Below are 14,255 nucleotides of genomic sequence, written 5' to 3'. Positions count from 1 at the left end.
AGAGCCGGAAACAAAAGACCTAGGCCCATAATACCTACCGTGGGAGATCACTAAACCATACTGGTCGCTTAGTAGATATTCATAAGCTGTACGGTAGAGGAGAGCAGATGATAGGATTCTCAATCCACTAGTGCTATAGAAGAGGACTCTCTTGCAGTATTCATCGACGGGCTGAACATCGTTTACGGATGCGAAAAAACAAGGCTGTAGGTTAATGTAGGAAACCATCTTCTAAATTGCACATTGTTTCTATACACGTCCCACAACCAAGTTCACACTGCCAGACGCAAAGGGTATCCTAGCTGGCCAACATGCTTGACAAAAGAAAATCCCGTCGTGTGATGACACTGGTCGAAGGAGAAAAGAGGCGTAAAAGGACAGATAATGCTGATAGTTTAGACAACAGACATATCGCCGAAGCGCTCCTGAAAGGGAGAACGAATATTAGTATGCGTATGACCATACATTCGGATATGGACAAGCCTCACCTTGTAACCAGCCGGCATCCAGCGGCCCTTGCTGACCATAGAGGCGGTCTTCTCATCAATCTCAGGCTGGGCAGAGGCAACCTCATCCTGTAGAACAGAAAGACAAATGGGTTAGTATATATATACCCCCGCCAAATCGGCATACGCAATTCATCGAAGCCAAAACATACCACAGTGAGCTCATCGAATGGCCGGGCGGTCTCGATGTTCTGGAGGGTCTTCTCGAGGCTGCGGAGCTCGGCCTCAACCTTGCCCTTGGTCTCCTCAGCGCTCTGAACGGCCTGGGCCTCGAAGGCATCGATGGCCTTCAGCTGACGGGAAACATCGTAGGTAGCGGGCTTGAAGGTCTTGAACTGGTTCTCGATCTCGTCGACGATGGCCTGGTTCTTCAGGACCTTGCGGTAGTGGGCGAAGTCGATGGTCTGGGGCTGTTCGGACAGAAGCTGAACCTTGCGACGGGCATCGTCGTTCCTCTTCTTGAAAGCCTGGAGAGAGGCAGCGGTCTGGCCGCGGAGGCCGAGGGAGCTGGTCACCTTGACCCAGTCAATCTTAAGAGCGGCGCTGCGCTGTACACGAACCGTTAGCGGACTTGAATTTTTCTGCGACCAATCCTAGCCAAAGAATCAGGGCGAAATTGACATACGGCAGCCATTTTGAAGTGTGGATTGGAGGGATATCGGTGGGAGAGGGGAGTTCAACGTGCAAAGACTGAGGTTCCGGGAGTGAGGATCAACTCGGCAAAGGTTTGGAATGGGGATGTTCCTCACGTGACCCATGCGTTCCCGTGTTCCGAACACACACGATTACGGCCAAGAAACAGGAGTACGCTGTAAGTATGGATAAGGCGCTATGATTGACCTTTCTATATGAATCCCATGGACCCAACTCTTAGTCCTATAATTTTTCTATGTTTGCAATATTCGGAGAGAATACATCTAGAGATTTACTGACAATTTGCGGAAGCATTGGGTCGTTCAATTCTGCTTTTTTTGTTTTGAACTCTTGATTTACACTAGGGCCTGACAGAACATGCATCCTAGGGGATATCAACCTGACCTCTCACCCAAAGCCATCCTGCCAGCAGGGCTAAGAGACATCAGCCACTGATAGCGCGAAATTAAATGGGCAACGCTTATATGCTGAGCGCCATGATGGAGTTCACGATATCATTGTCGTTCTCACGAAGAGCCTTGACAGCCTTCTTGCGCGACACGTTGGCCTGAGCCATGACGAGCTCGATGTCCTTAGCCTCAAGGCCGGTCTCGTCGACGGGCTCGCCATCATCCTCTTCTTCCTCCTTCTTGGTCTCGGGCTCGGGGACCTTGGTGCCGAGGTCGTGCTCGTGGTCGTGACCAGCGTGCTCACCGGCGGCAGCCTCAGCGGCAGCGAGCTGCTGAGCAGCGGAAGCCTGGGCCTGGGAGTTCAGGTCCTCGATCTTAGCCTCACCGAAGATGCTGTGCAACATGTAAGCCAACGAATACATCTTTCATGATTCAAAGAAAAACATACATCCAGGTGTTGCTGGAGGGGGAACGGTAGACATCGGGCTGGTTGATGACGAAGAGGATCTGTAAGAGACACATTAGCCTCTGCATTCACACCCATCGCCAACTCGAGCACAGGGACTGTTGAGCATCGGACGGAGGCGGGGTAGGTCGAGTTTCATACGTTCTTGGGTCTGCGGAGAGTGACACGAGTGATGCCGGGAACGTGCTTCAGGCCGAGCTTGCCAATGGCCTTGCGAGCCTTCTTCTCGTTACGAGAGTGGATGGTGACGGCGGCACCGGCGGGAATGTTGGCCTCCTCGCCAGCCTCGGACTCGGAGTCGCTGCCAGCATCCTCAACGATCTGCTTGGGAGTCTCCTCCTCAACGATCTCTTCAACGCGGGGGTCGGCCATTTTGTGAATTACGGGAGCCTAAAAGGGTTATTAAATCGAGGGTCAGCAATTCGCACTCTAGGACTGCTTCGGTCGCTTGGAGGCTCGAATTGTGGCCCACGAAACCGGAGGGTCCCGCCCACGAAAATCGCAGGAATTCGCCAGTTCCGAGCGTAGAAATCATCTTGACGGCCAGAGATACAATAATAACGTACCTAGACACAGAAAAGATTACTGTGGTGGATGAAGGGGTTTTTTTGGTCTGGTTGAGGTTGGAAAGGCGCAAAGCTGTGTGAATGTCATGGCTGCCGAAAATCGTTAGCGAGCTGATTGGGTCCCTCACGAGGTTTCCCCCCCAGACGCCGGGACACACAAGCGACTCAACTACAAACTATGTTGTATGTATGTATGTATCAACGAATGTATATCTCCAACGTTACATGACCATATCCCGACAATCTCTATCGGAATTGCTCTATTTGAATTCTAGAATCGCAACAATACAACAAAATTAAATAAAAGCGCTTGGTCATGAAATTACGTTTGTTTTTTTTTGTTTTGTTTTCCCTTCATGGTTTTTGTGGATCATTCCCCAATTTCCATTAAAAAGGCATGGCCCGCTGATGTCAAGATAAGTAAACCCGGAGTCTCCTTAATACTAGTAGAAAGGTGTGCCGTCTTCTGTGACGTACGAGCGTAACCTCTTGGTCAGGATATCAAGGTTCTCGAATCATTTTATGCTGCCAATGATAATGCGTACAGCGTCTTTTTTGCTGAAACCAAATAAACCCTCAGCAATGTAAAACCGTCCCAAAGGCACTCCCTTCACACTATGCACCGAGCCTCATGAAGTAAACCATCTACGACTTAGGAGCAGCCGCCCTGAGCTTGGCGTGAGCCTTCTGGACCTCGAAGCGAGCCTGTAAAGAGTCCATAATGTCAGCCTTCCATCCTATTCCTATTGTCCGATCCCAGCGCAAGGCCCAATAGATGTTCCTAGCCCTAGTCTCATCGTGCGAAAACCATCAATGGGGACCATCCACGTACCTGCTTCCGGAGGCGCAGGACCTTGAAACGCTCGAAGTCGGTGAGGTTCTTCCGGCGCTCAGCACGCTCGGTCTTCTGGGCGAAGCTGGACTGAGCCCACTTGCTGTCGATCTCGCTCTTCTGCCAGAGCTTCTTGACGGGGCCGGTACCGGCAGCACGGGGAAGCTGGGGAATGACGAAGTGGGTGAGGGTTGCGTGGGCGAGAGGAAGAACGTGACGGGGGACGATCTTGTTCTCCTCGGTGGAAGGACCGTCAACCAGAACCTATTTCGTTGCGACACTTGGTCAATATCATGTCCATCTCCAAGTATCCTTTTGCCCATCCTAATCGCGGCTGTCCCATATCTCGCTCGGATCAAAAACATACACGTCTGTGGTCGACAATCTCCACGATGGTGGCCAGCTTGCCGGTGAAGGGGCCGCGGCGGATCAGCACCACACGGCCAATCTCAACGAGCTTCCATTGAGCGATCTTGATATCGATATCGGCCATGGCGAAGGCTTCCTAAAAAAATGCCAAAAAGGACGGTCTCAGTAAAACAGATTCCACTGGGACGATAGACGGGCGCATCAATCACTCACGGTCGACAGACTCCGGGAGGTCGGTGGAGGAATTTGTTGTCGAAGTGGTCGGGGTTGTCGAAGGGTCGTCCGAAACGCACAAGTTCGCTCTGGCTGCTGGAGTCGCGAATTTCGGTCTTGCGGCGTTGCCCACAGTTTCTCGCTTAACAGCCAGTCGGAGCCCGTCGATGGGACCTACGGTGCGGACTAGGGCTGCTTCGTTGTCTTAGCGCCGCCTTCGGATCCTCCTATTCTTCCGCTTCCGATCCCGTTGCATTTAAGCTTCATTTTCTCTGGCGGACTTTTTTCTTTTTTGTTCCTGCAAAGCAAAAGCTTCAGCTTTTCTTCTGTCTTCATCAAAACATAATGCTGTTTTGGGCAAAGATTCACGATCAGCTGGCCTCCAACTAACGGTCAACAATCTACAGCATAATCCAACTGGTATGTATAACATGGACTTTTCTTCTTTCTTCTCCCACACTCATATGATGCGGTAATTTGCGATTGACCCGGTGTCTGTGAAGCTCTCGCCGGAGTTTCGATACAGCACTGAAGTATGATATTTAATCTTCTTACATATTCTGATACTCACAACTTCACTTGATTTTTATCACTCCGTCTTGGATATGGGATCATGGCTAACATGTCAAAGACTTCACAGGTTTATTTTTCTCTCTCCATCTTCGCTTCTCAACCATTCTCTCTCAGTCTGGAAAAGGTACGTTGAGAATCTTTATATCACCTGCCCCCGTTCCGAGGAAGACAACTTTGCACTGCCTAGATAGTAATTGATGCTTCTGGCAATGATATTACCCTCATCACCAAGATCTCTGATGGAACACCCTCAAGCTCACATTTTGATCCCGTTTCACCTTCGGAATCTGTGTCTAACGTTCGACGTTACAGGCCTTAATACACTAGACTTTGATAGCATTCATAGATAGCATGAAAATGATATTCGAATTTCACAGCATTGCACCATTGCCTGATAACCTTTTGTATATGTGTAGACCTTGAAGGCGGTAAAAAAATAACGTGATCATCACTGCACTCTTGATAGTTTCCATCTAAGCCAAGAGATAAAACCGTCAAATATCCCCAATTCCCATTATGTCTCCTTCCAAAGCGGAGCTTGTTGCCGAGACATTACTCTCGCCCATCGGCCTCGAGCTAGTTTCTTGTAGGGTCCTCCAGACCCTCTGGGCAGGCTATGGCCATATATGCGCAATCACGGCGAAGCCTTCAGGAAACCACACGCCTCTTCGCTCGAACATTACTTGCAAATTAAAAGAGGATGCGAACGGGCACCTCCACCTCATTCTCAAACTCATCTCGCCCCCAAAGAGCGACGGTGATGAAGGCCACCTACGTAAAATGCTCAGCTACGAAGTTGAGCAATATTTCTACCAAGATATCACTCCATCTCTGGACCAGGATGTTGCCGTTGCAAGTTGCCTAGCGTCCACGGGACACCTGCAACAAGACAAGAGCGAGGAACTCCAGGGCTTGACTGCCACCATTATGGAGGATCTCCGTCCAAAGTTTCCCGTTGCAGGGGAAAAGCGAGCGCTTCTCAACCAACAACAGGTCCACGCCGCCATTGAGTGGCTGGCAAAGTTCCATGCCAACACCTGGCGCCTGCTTCCAGATGACCTCGATAGATATCTCCTGCCGCCACTGGAGGAGATGCAGAGGAGGAGAGCTGACCCAGCTGCAGGCGGTGATAAACTCTGGTTAAATGGGGGCTACACCTACCTCGCGACTCGGCAGAAGGAACTGGCCTCGTTAGTAGAAGATACAGACTCAGAGTGGTCTGCTGCGCTCTGTGAGCCGCCACAAGGCTCAGCATTGTCGATTGCGGATCAGGTGGCTGATTTTCTCACACCTTGTGGCCGACCCTATGAAAGTTATATCCACGGTGATGTCAAATCCGAGAATCTCTTTACTACCAGCTCAGGGGATGAAGTAGCCTTTTTTGACTTTCAGTACGTTGGATTGGGCTTGGGGGTCTGTGATCTTGCCAAGCTGTTTACCTGCTCCGTACCGTTGGACATGCTCACCGACGACTACGATGTCCCTGACGAGCTCGCCATGGACGATGGTGAAAGGGCCTTGCTGGAGCGCTACCGGGAAACTCTATTGGCCCGTCGCCCATCGAGAATGAAGGAATTCGATTACCCCATGAACCTTCTCATCCGCCACTGGGAGACTGCGCTTGTGGATTGGTGTCGTTTCCAAGCATCGTGGGGTTTCTGGGGCAATACCGAATGGCTCGAGGCCAGGGTTCGATCGATACTGAGGGATCAAGCTTGGCGAGAGTGGCTGCGAAATGAAAGTGGCTAGTTCCTTGTTCAGGAATGCTGAGACTTATCTCAACTTCAGGTCGCCAGCCGTTGAAGCAAAAAAAAAAAAAAAAAAAAAAAAAAAAAAAAAAAAAAAAAAAAAAAAAAAAAAAAAAACCTAACTAAGCTCAATGACCGAAGATCGTTTTGGGGGTACACGAAGACCGAGAATGCTAGAGTAATATAACATCTAGATTATAGAACGTGGGTACTTTTCTTCAGAGGTCACGATTTCAAGGCATAGGCTAGTGACTCGTACCCACCAAGTCAATTTGAGTAGGTACATTTTACGTAGGCAATATAAGGTCTAGAATCTATCAGAACATCAAGAGAGTATCCGCCCAAATTCGCTTGTATGCTAAAACATGATATAACACAGCTGAAATTATCTAACATCTTTACATAGCATCCGTAACAAAACGTCACTCACAAGAACCGATTTTCTCACTGATTTGGCTATATCTGTTTTTTTTTTTTTTTTTTTTCGTGAGGGCGTCTCTCGTTATTGGCAAGTTCAGTGGGGGCCAATATCTCTATTACGACGCTGCCCCAGCTACGTTCGAAGCAGTTGGGCCCTCCCGGCTCAACACCCACATGAAGACAAATTGGATCACATAAGAATAGATGAACAGGAATTGGGTGCGACGGTTGCGTTGCGACCGGGCGACGGTGTGCATCGATCCCGTGCGTGCATCACTGGCCGAGTCCGGAAGGAGAACGTATTTCAGAGAACGAAGCTAGATAGTAGATTAGTCGATTGGTTCGGCAAGGTCCGAATCACAAGAGACTTACCAAGAAGAACGCATTAGCTAGGAACGTGTAAATGAACACAACCCAGCCGACCCAGCCACCAGTGCCTCTTCCCGGAGTCAGAACCTCCGACGTCACCAGTGTGATGATGATGCCCACGAATTTATAGCCCGAGTAAGCCACGAGATCTAGTAGTTGCGACTCATTGTTGATGCTGAGAATATACGTGGCCAGCTTTAGACAAAGGATCTCGAATACGATAACTGCAATAGCTGTGGTCGTGATCGAACCAAGCAGCTCGGGGTGGAAGTTGCCTCTGAACCCTGCCAGCATTGCCGATAGGAGGATATATGTGACGAGAGCCATCACCGGAATATACATATCGGGTGAGTTCAGGTCATCGCGAGGGGGAAGGAACATGGTCGAGTATTGCTGATGGGAGATCTGACCGTTGGGGCCTGCGGATGCCGCCGTGACACGGCTTTGCTGACGAGACCAAGGTTTGTGTCTCCACGGAAAGAGTACCAGGGCCAGTTTATTCAATACATAAGAGTTGGACACATTGAAATAGTGTTTCAGGGCGGGAATGGAAACGTAGCGGTTGAGCTGACAAGATAATTAGTTGCAAGAACTATAAGTCTGTCCTTGGGTTTCCCATAGCCTACATTCTGTTCCATATATTCTTGGCCGGCCATCATGGCGGTCTTCCCGACCTGGAATCCCATCTGCGCAGTGGGATCGTTGATGAAACCTCCAAATCCAGGGGCGTATGTCCCACTACCGCCTTGCGCCGGAGCGGGTTGATATGGGTTGTTGCCATAGCCAGACGCCTGAGACTGCTGAGATGTCGGAGGAGGTGGAGAGCGCATCATAGGGACGGTGGAAACATGCTGAGGGACGGGATGATGGAGCGGAGGTGACTGTGCTGGCGGCGGAGCGAAGGACTGGCGGTACATGTTTTGTTTTTCCTAGAGAGAGAACGGAGAGGAGAATCAAACAAAATGAGAGCGCTGCGTTAATTAAGGAATGTCTAAGTGGAATAATTGTGCAGAGTCGGAGAAGAGTGAAATCGTGGTCGGAGTGGTGTTTATACGTGGCTGAAGTCTGGGAGGTGAAGTTCGAGCTCCGTGCTTGAACTAAATGGCTTTCCGCCCGCAGGATAATTTCCCCACAGTGCGGATCTTCTTACCTTCTCATACAGCTCATACTTTCCACTCCACGACACAATTCATATTTAGCAAAATATAGTCGACATGTTGGAAGCGTTCGAGATTCTCACCACCTCCGGGGTAGTTTTATGGTCCAAGTCCTACGCCCCCGTTGGCGCCCACGTTGTTAACAGCCTTATCAATGATGTCTTTATCGAAGAAAAGGCCCAGCTCCAAGCGGCGAATGCGGCCTACCCAATGTACAAAAAGGAAAAGTATACATTGAAGTGGAAGAAAGTCAAGGACTTTAATCTGATCTTTGTGGTATGTCCTGGTCTTACAGCATGCTACTATCGCCGCTAATCTCGAGTTCGCCACAGGCCGTGTATCAATCACTTCTGCATCTTGGTTGGATCGACAAGCTTCTGGACAATATTTCGACCTTGTTCATCGACATCTACAAAGACCAACTGCGGAGTACACGTGCGAGGGTGATTGAATATCCTTTTGATAAGTATTTCGAACAACAAGTTAGGGAGCTTGAAGATAACTCGGCGCCCATCAATTCGGAGGGTGTCGTGACTGGTGCGGAGTACAAGAAAGACCCGCTTGTCTCGTCGGAACATGGTGGCCCTCCACCCCCATCTGTGCCCGGCCTTCTTCAAGGTATGTGCATTTAGATCTTTTAATTATGGATCGAGGAAATATGCTGACACCCATGAAGCGCAGCGACACGCTGTGCCGGGCGTGGCGACCTCTGATGAGGGTACGCCACCCCAGACCCCAGATACTTCTCGATCTACCACGCCTGTCGCGAGCCAGATTTTGACCGCTAGAGGAGGACCTGGTGGCCGGGTATCTCGTCGTGCGCGCAAAGCGGCGAACTCGAGCGCAAACGTTTCATCAGGGGATGAGAGCATCCGCAAGGGAAAGACACCAAAAGGAGGGAAAAAGATGCGCAAATGGGATGCTGATGGATATGCCGATGAAGATGATGGTACCGTTCTGGATTATTCCGCACCGGCTGATGGCGATGAAGCAGCTGCTCCAGCCGTGGAAGGTGTCGCGCAGGACTCCTGGGGTCACAGAACTGGGAAAGGACAGTTCGTTCTGAAAGACCTGGGTGATGAAGTCCATTCTATCCTGGAGAATGCGGACAGTGAGAAAGCAAAGAGCACGACCACAGGAATCGTTGGCTCAGGCTTCAATGCTATCGGTGGCCTTTTCCGCAACATTGTAGGTGGGAAGGTCTTGACCGAATCTGATTTAGAGAAGCCCCTGAAGGCTATGGAGGACCATCTTCTGAAGAAGAACGTGGCGCGCGAAGCAGCGGTCCGCCTATGCGACGGTGTGCAGCGGGAACTTGTCGGAAAGAAAACAGGAAACTTTCAGAGTGTGGATGCTGCATTGCGCCAGGCCATGGAGTCGTCTTTGCGGAAGATACTCACCCCGACATCCTCGCTGGATCTGCTACGGGAGATCGATACCGTCACATCTCCGACAAGTAAACAGCAGTCCCCCCGTCCTTATGTCATCTCCATAGTCGGTGTTAACGGTGTTGGAAAATCGACCAATTTGGGCAAGATTTGCTACTTCCTGTTGCAAAACAACTATCGCGTCCTGATTGCGGCATGCGATACCTTCCGCTCTGGCGCGGTCGAGCAACTTCGTGTCCACGCCCGGAACTTGAAAGAACTCAGTGTTCGCGAAAGCGTTGGGCAAGTTGAGCTGTATGAGAAGGGATATGGTAAGGATGCAGCAAATGTGGCCAAGGATGCTGTTGAGTACGGAGCTGCCAACAAATTTGACGTTGTTTTGATTGATACTGCTGGGCGGCGTCATAACGACCAGCGCCTTATGTCTTCCCTCGAGAAATTTGGCAAATTCGCCAAACCGGACAAGATCTTCATGGTTGGGGAAGCTCTGGTTGGCACTGATAGTGTGATGCAGGCGCGTAACTTCAACCAGGCATTTGGCACCGGCAGAAACCTGGATGGGTTCATTATCAGTAAGTGTGACACTGTCGGGGACATGGTCGGTACACTGGTGAGCATGGTCCATGCCACTGGCATACCCATTGTATTTTTGGGAGTTGGGCAGCATTATGGAGATTTGCGAGGACTCAGTGTTCCTTGGGCTGTTAATTTGTTGATGAAGTGATGCGCGCAATGGTTGTTTCTTTCTTTGTTTATCTAAACAAACTGATCTCTTGCAATTTCTTTCAAGCACATGTATCTATTTCAATCACTAATTGCTTTGAGATGATGCATATCAATGTTCATATTGATCTTTATGATGAATCTTAGATATGACTGAACTCTCAGTCAACTAAGGTGTAGAACAATAGCACAGTCTTTTACTACTGATTCCAAAAGAAGCTATGTGAATGAAAGAAGGAGAAGGAGACACAACGTAGACCGTTGTTGAGATAGAAGAAAAGAGGAAGGAAACAAAAAGGAAGAAAGCAGCCCAGCTTATCACAAAGATATAAAGAACAAAAAGCAAAAAGATATGACCTACGCAGGGATCGAACCTGCAATCTCTTGATTCGTAGTCAAGCGCCTTGCCATTGGGCCAGCAGGCCTTATTGAAGGTTTTGTCAGTAAGTCTGGTAGATAAGGGGCGGCGAAGTATTCGGTGGTCCAAAAGTGGGCTTCTTTGTGAAGAATACTCCACACAGTGGAGCAAACGCGAAAGGGTGGATACTAAAGAGCATTGGTGACAGGGCATGTGTTCTACAGCATCTACAATAAGAGACAGCACTACTTATATTGACCTTGGCTTATTGTCTGTATAATGGGCTTTTGTGTTCATACATTTTGACTCAAAAGATAGAATCGAGTGGGGGATGATGTCATGTGCGGAAAAAGGCATATGGCACGTGCAGAACGCGTGGGTGAAACAAGACTTTGGTTTGCTCGGGCTTGGCTTGGCTCTGAATTCCATTGTCGGGGTCAGCAAAGACACGGAGTGCACTGTATGTGTTCACCTGACCCTGGGGTTTCCTCACAGGGTCAATGCAACTTGAGCCGCTTCTGCAGGCCATTTACCACCAGTCAAATGCTTTACAATGTTAATTTCAAGGGCTTTCTGGATGGACTTTGATGCGGGATGCAGCGATGACTCAGCACAATCCCCATTTATTCGCTTACATCATCATCCTCTATATTGGACATTCTTTTCGGCCGTTCCTGGTTCATTGCCTTGTCTCAATCGTGCTGGATCTCTTTCCTGACGCGTTCCTCACTATTCAACCTAGAGATATTGGGGCTTGCGCACAAACATCATCATAGTTCATTTTGGTCGTGGTCGAGGGTCAGGGTCGTGCCCCTCTTCGTGTTCTTCGCCGCGGCACCGACGCCACATCGCGAAAGCTTAAGAGGTCATTGATCCTCAGCGCACCCAGTAGGACCGTCATTAACGGTCCAGGAAGACAAACCCTTGGCCGTGCTGCTAATACATATGTGCTAAGTACGCTTGGGGGTTCATTACTCTGTGTGCACAACTTCCCGATCTCAAGATGAGGACGTCTGAGCGGGACGCCCTCAATCGGCGCCGTTCCTCCACACTACACTATCAGACCTTCGAAACCCCGCCGCCGAAATCGCGTGGTCGACCAAATTCTGGTGAATCCAGATCCTCGGGAGCAGACCAACCCCACGATGAACCCAACAATAATGAGTCAGAAGGACACTCTCCATTGCCAAAGAAGCAGATGGCCGTTTTGGCAATGATCTCCCTTTGCGAACAGACAGCCTTCAATTCGATCAGTCCATACTTGCCTGAGATGGCCTCGAAGTTTCCAGAGGTGGAACCGGATATGGTTGGCGTATATGTCGGAACACTTGCTACCGCTTTTGCCGTTGCGCAGTTCGCGACGAATTACTTCTGGGGCTGGTTGTCAGACAGAATCGGAAGGAGGCCGGTCATTCTGCTGGGTACCATATTGACGGCGGCATGCTTTGTTGCGTTTGGCTTCTGCAGAACATTGGCTCAGGCGATTGTCGTGCAAGCTTTGATGGGTGCCGTCAACGGCAATCAGGGCCTGGTATCTACGTGTCTGGGTGAAATCACTGACCGGAGTAACCAGTCAAAAGCTTTTACCTACCTCCCCGTCCTTTATGGAATTGGAGGCATAACAGGCCCTTTAGTGGGCGGCTTGCTGGTCTTCCATCATAACCCGTGGGATAGCAGCAAGCCCAATCCGTATCCGTACCTCGCACCCAATCTGATGTCTGCGGCAGTTTTGGTGCTGGACTTTGTCTTGTCAATATTTTTCTTGGAAGAGAGTCTTGAAGACCCTGAAGGTCTACCTAGATTGCAGCAGAGGGTCCGCGATTTCTTCTCCTGGCTGTGGCAGTTTACCAGTCTTGCGAAACGGGCGAGATATGTGCAGCCGCCACACCCGATCCCGTATCGCCCGTTTCGCGAGGAATCTGTAGATACAGCGGACCATGACAGTGATCTTGACTCGGCTTCAGAGGCATCCAGTTATCGTGGCCCTCGCCGCGCAACCTTGACGTCAACCGAACTGTTGAACCGGGACACTCTCCTACTCCTCTTAACGTATCTTGTTTTCTCTCTGTGCAATGTTGCCTACAATGCGCTCTTCCCGATCTTCTCACAGGCTGCCCCTCCCACAGGACGAGGTCTTACACCCTCAGAGATTGGTCTTGCGCAAGGATTTTCAGGTTTCGTAACGATCATCTTCCAGATCTGTATCTTTGGGAAGTTGAGGGATAAGATGGGAAATCGGTGGTCCTACCGTGCTGGCCTCTTTGGCTTTGTGGTTTCCTTCATCCTGATGCCCTTCATTGGCTACAAGGGTAACGACTCTGGAGGCCTGTCTGGTAAAACCGCACTCTTGGCCTTTGAGCTATGCTCCGTGTTGCTGGTAAAGACAATCGCCACTGTTGGCGGATTAACCAGCGCACTGCTACTGGTAAGTCTACCCCTTACATACCCCTGCCATCCAACAACCAGATAATAACAGATCCAACCACAGATCACCAATTCCGCACCTGACCACGCAGTCTTAGGAGCCCTCAATGGCCTCGCCCAGACCCTATCTGCAGCCGGTCGCGCAGTGGGCCCGTTCGTATCGGGCGGCCTGTTCAGCCTGTCATCGCGGATCGAGCCCAAGGGAGAAGCCCTAGCCTTCGGCGTTTTTGCTGGCATTTCATTCATTGGATTCCTTCTGAGTTTCGGCATTCAAGGCCGGTCCCTTGAAGCCGATGACTGGGAGAGTGACAGCGATCACTACAAATCCGACGAGGAGGAACCAGACGCGTAGGGGTCGACTTTCTTTCTGGCCAACTAAATACTCCAATTACGATTAACGAGCTTAGCACTGCTTTATATGCGAGTGTATATGTTTGATACATGATCTTTCTCTTCTTCTTCTTCTTCTTCTTTTTTTTTTTTCAACGAGCGGTGAGCGTTTGGATTTGAAAAGCGCAAGTGATTCGTTTACCTGAGAACCAGGCTTGGGGCCTTGGTCTATAAACTCCTTAGAAGCAACCGAAACGAAATGGTACATAGAGTTAGAATAGACATAACTGACTATGATGTCCATATATGTTGGATTTTACCTCAAGTCGCAGAGATCTGCAGCTATTCTTACTTAATTTAGATTGCGACATACTTCGCCGCTGCTCCTATACATTACACACATTTCGCCCGCTCAGCTTAGTCGTGGTTGGGGGGGGGGGGGGGGGGGGTGGTAAAAGGGGTACCAGATCTCAGCTGAATTCAGTTAATATCACTAAATCACTACACCATTCACTTTAACCTACTAGGGTAATAATAGATCTCAAAAGGTAAGTTCAGCTGATATAACTAAGTCACTATACAATTGCAGTTGCAGAAGACAAACTCAACCCACATTAGTAGTAGATGTACATGGATTAGACTCTCTAGGTAGTACACCATCCGGACTGGTCAGGTTAGGGCCACTTTCTATAGCTCTTAGTCCACAGTCTGAGAAAGATAAGGGAACGATGCCTGGTATATACCAAAAGGAAGACTAGTGTGCATATGCA

General features: G+C 49.7%; 7 protein-coding genes and 1 non-coding gene across 8 annotated transcripts; 3 read left to right on the top strand and 5 right to left on the bottom strand.

The window, feature by feature from the left end:
* Positions 1 to 395: 395 nt before the first annotated feature.
* On the bottom strand, positions 396 to 1,140 carry BDV37DRAFT_281401 (F1F0 ATP synthase subunit d; the record flags this gene model as incomplete). Its single annotated transcript, XM_032086806.1, has 4 exons — positions 396 to 425; positions 489 to 575; positions 659 to 1,054; positions 1,132 to 1,140. 4 exons carry the CDS (start codon positions 1,138 to 1,140, stop codon positions 396 to 398), a joined length of 522 nt encoding a protein of 173 aa, XP_031943172.1.
* A 296-nt stretch (positions 1,141 to 1,436) lies between these two features.
* On the bottom strand, positions 1,437 to 2,644 carry BDV37DRAFT_244197 (nascent polypeptide-associated complex subunit alpha). The gene is made up of 3 exons (XM_032081507.1): positions 2,157 to 2,644; positions 1,998 to 2,056; positions 1,437 to 1,942 (listed from the first exon to the last, which is right to left on the bottom strand). Exons 1-3 carry the CDS (start codon positions 2,385 to 2,387, stop codon positions 1,621 to 1,623), a joined length of 612 nt encoding a protein of 203 aa, XP_031943171.1. The 5' UTR covers positions 2,388 to 2,644; the 3' UTR covers positions 1,437 to 1,620.
* BDV37DRAFT_244194 (60S ribosomal protein eL14) lies at positions 2,645 to 4,102 on the bottom strand. Its single transcript, XM_032081506.1, has 4 exons — positions 3,996 to 4,102; positions 3,781 to 3,918; positions 3,414 to 3,677; positions 2,645 to 3,286 (listed from the first exon to the last, which is right to left on the bottom strand). Exons 2-4 carry the CDS (start codon positions 3,904 to 3,906, stop codon positions 3,227 to 3,229), a joined length of 450 nt encoding a protein of 149 aa, XP_031943170.1. The 5' UTR covers positions 3,907 to 3,918; positions 3,996 to 4,102; the 3' UTR covers positions 2,645 to 3,226.
* An 899-nt stretch (positions 4,103 to 5,001) lies between these two features.
* On the top strand, positions 5,002 to 6,329 carry BDV37DRAFT_83714 (Ecdysteroid kinase-domain-containing protein). The gene has a single exon (XM_032091313.1). It carries the CDS (start codon positions 5,085 to 5,087, stop codon positions 6,315 to 6,317), a length of 1,233 nt encoding a protein of 410 aa, XP_031943169.1. The 5' UTR covers positions 5,002 to 5,084; the 3' UTR covers positions 6,318 to 6,329.
* Positions 6,330 to 6,501: 172 nt separating this feature from the next.
* Positions 6,502 to 8,151, bottom strand: BDV37DRAFT_83706 (protein transporter YIF1). The gene is made up of 3 exons (XM_032091312.1): positions 7,732 to 8,151; positions 7,109 to 7,672; positions 6,502 to 7,053 (listed from the first exon to the last, which is right to left on the bottom strand). The coding sequence occupies exons 1-3, from the start codon at positions 8,020 to 8,022 to the stop codon at positions 6,853 to 6,855; spliced, it is 1,056 nt and encodes a 351-aa protein (XP_031943168.1). The 5' UTR covers positions 8,023 to 8,151; the 3' UTR covers positions 6,502 to 6,852.
* A 20-nt stretch (positions 8,152 to 8,171) lies between these two features.
* BDV37DRAFT_83703 (signal recognition particle receptor subunit alpha) lies at positions 8,172 to 10,624 on the top strand. Its single transcript, XM_032091311.1, has 3 exons — positions 8,172 to 8,538; positions 8,595 to 8,880; positions 8,939 to 10,624. The coding sequence occupies exons 1-3, from the start codon at positions 8,320 to 8,322 to the stop codon at positions 10,372 to 10,374; spliced, it is 1,941 nt and encodes a 646-aa protein (XP_031943167.1). The 5' UTR covers positions 8,172 to 8,319; the 3' UTR covers positions 10,375 to 10,624.
* A 102-nt stretch (positions 10,625 to 10,726) lies between these two features.
* On the bottom strand, positions 10,727 to 10,798 carry BDV37DRAFT_t76. The gene has a single exon. It is a non-coding gene; the product is annotated as a tRNA-Arg (tRNA).
* An 823-nt stretch (positions 10,799 to 11,621) lies between these two features.
* On the top strand, positions 11,622 to 13,533 carry BDV37DRAFT_83693 (MFS transporter). The gene is made up of 2 exons (XM_032091310.1): positions 11,622 to 13,156; positions 13,220 to 13,533. Exons 1-2 carry the CDS (start codon positions 11,735 to 11,737, stop codon positions 13,505 to 13,507), a joined length of 1,710 nt encoding a protein of 569 aa, XP_031943166.1. The 5' UTR covers positions 11,622 to 11,734; the 3' UTR covers positions 13,508 to 13,533.
* The last annotated feature ends 722 nt before the right edge of the window (positions 13,534 to 14,255 follow it).

The sequence above is a fragment of the Aspergillus pseudonomiae genome (assembly GCF_009193645.1).
Source record: "Aspergillus pseudonomiae strain CBS 119388 unplaced genomic scaffold BDV37scaffold_20, whole genome shotgun sequence".
Lineage (NCBI taxonomy): Eukaryota > Fungi > Ascomycota > Eurotiomycetes > Eurotiales > Aspergillaceae > Aspergillus > Aspergillus pseudonomiae.
This window is presented reverse-complemented; position numbering and strand designations above follow the sequence as displayed.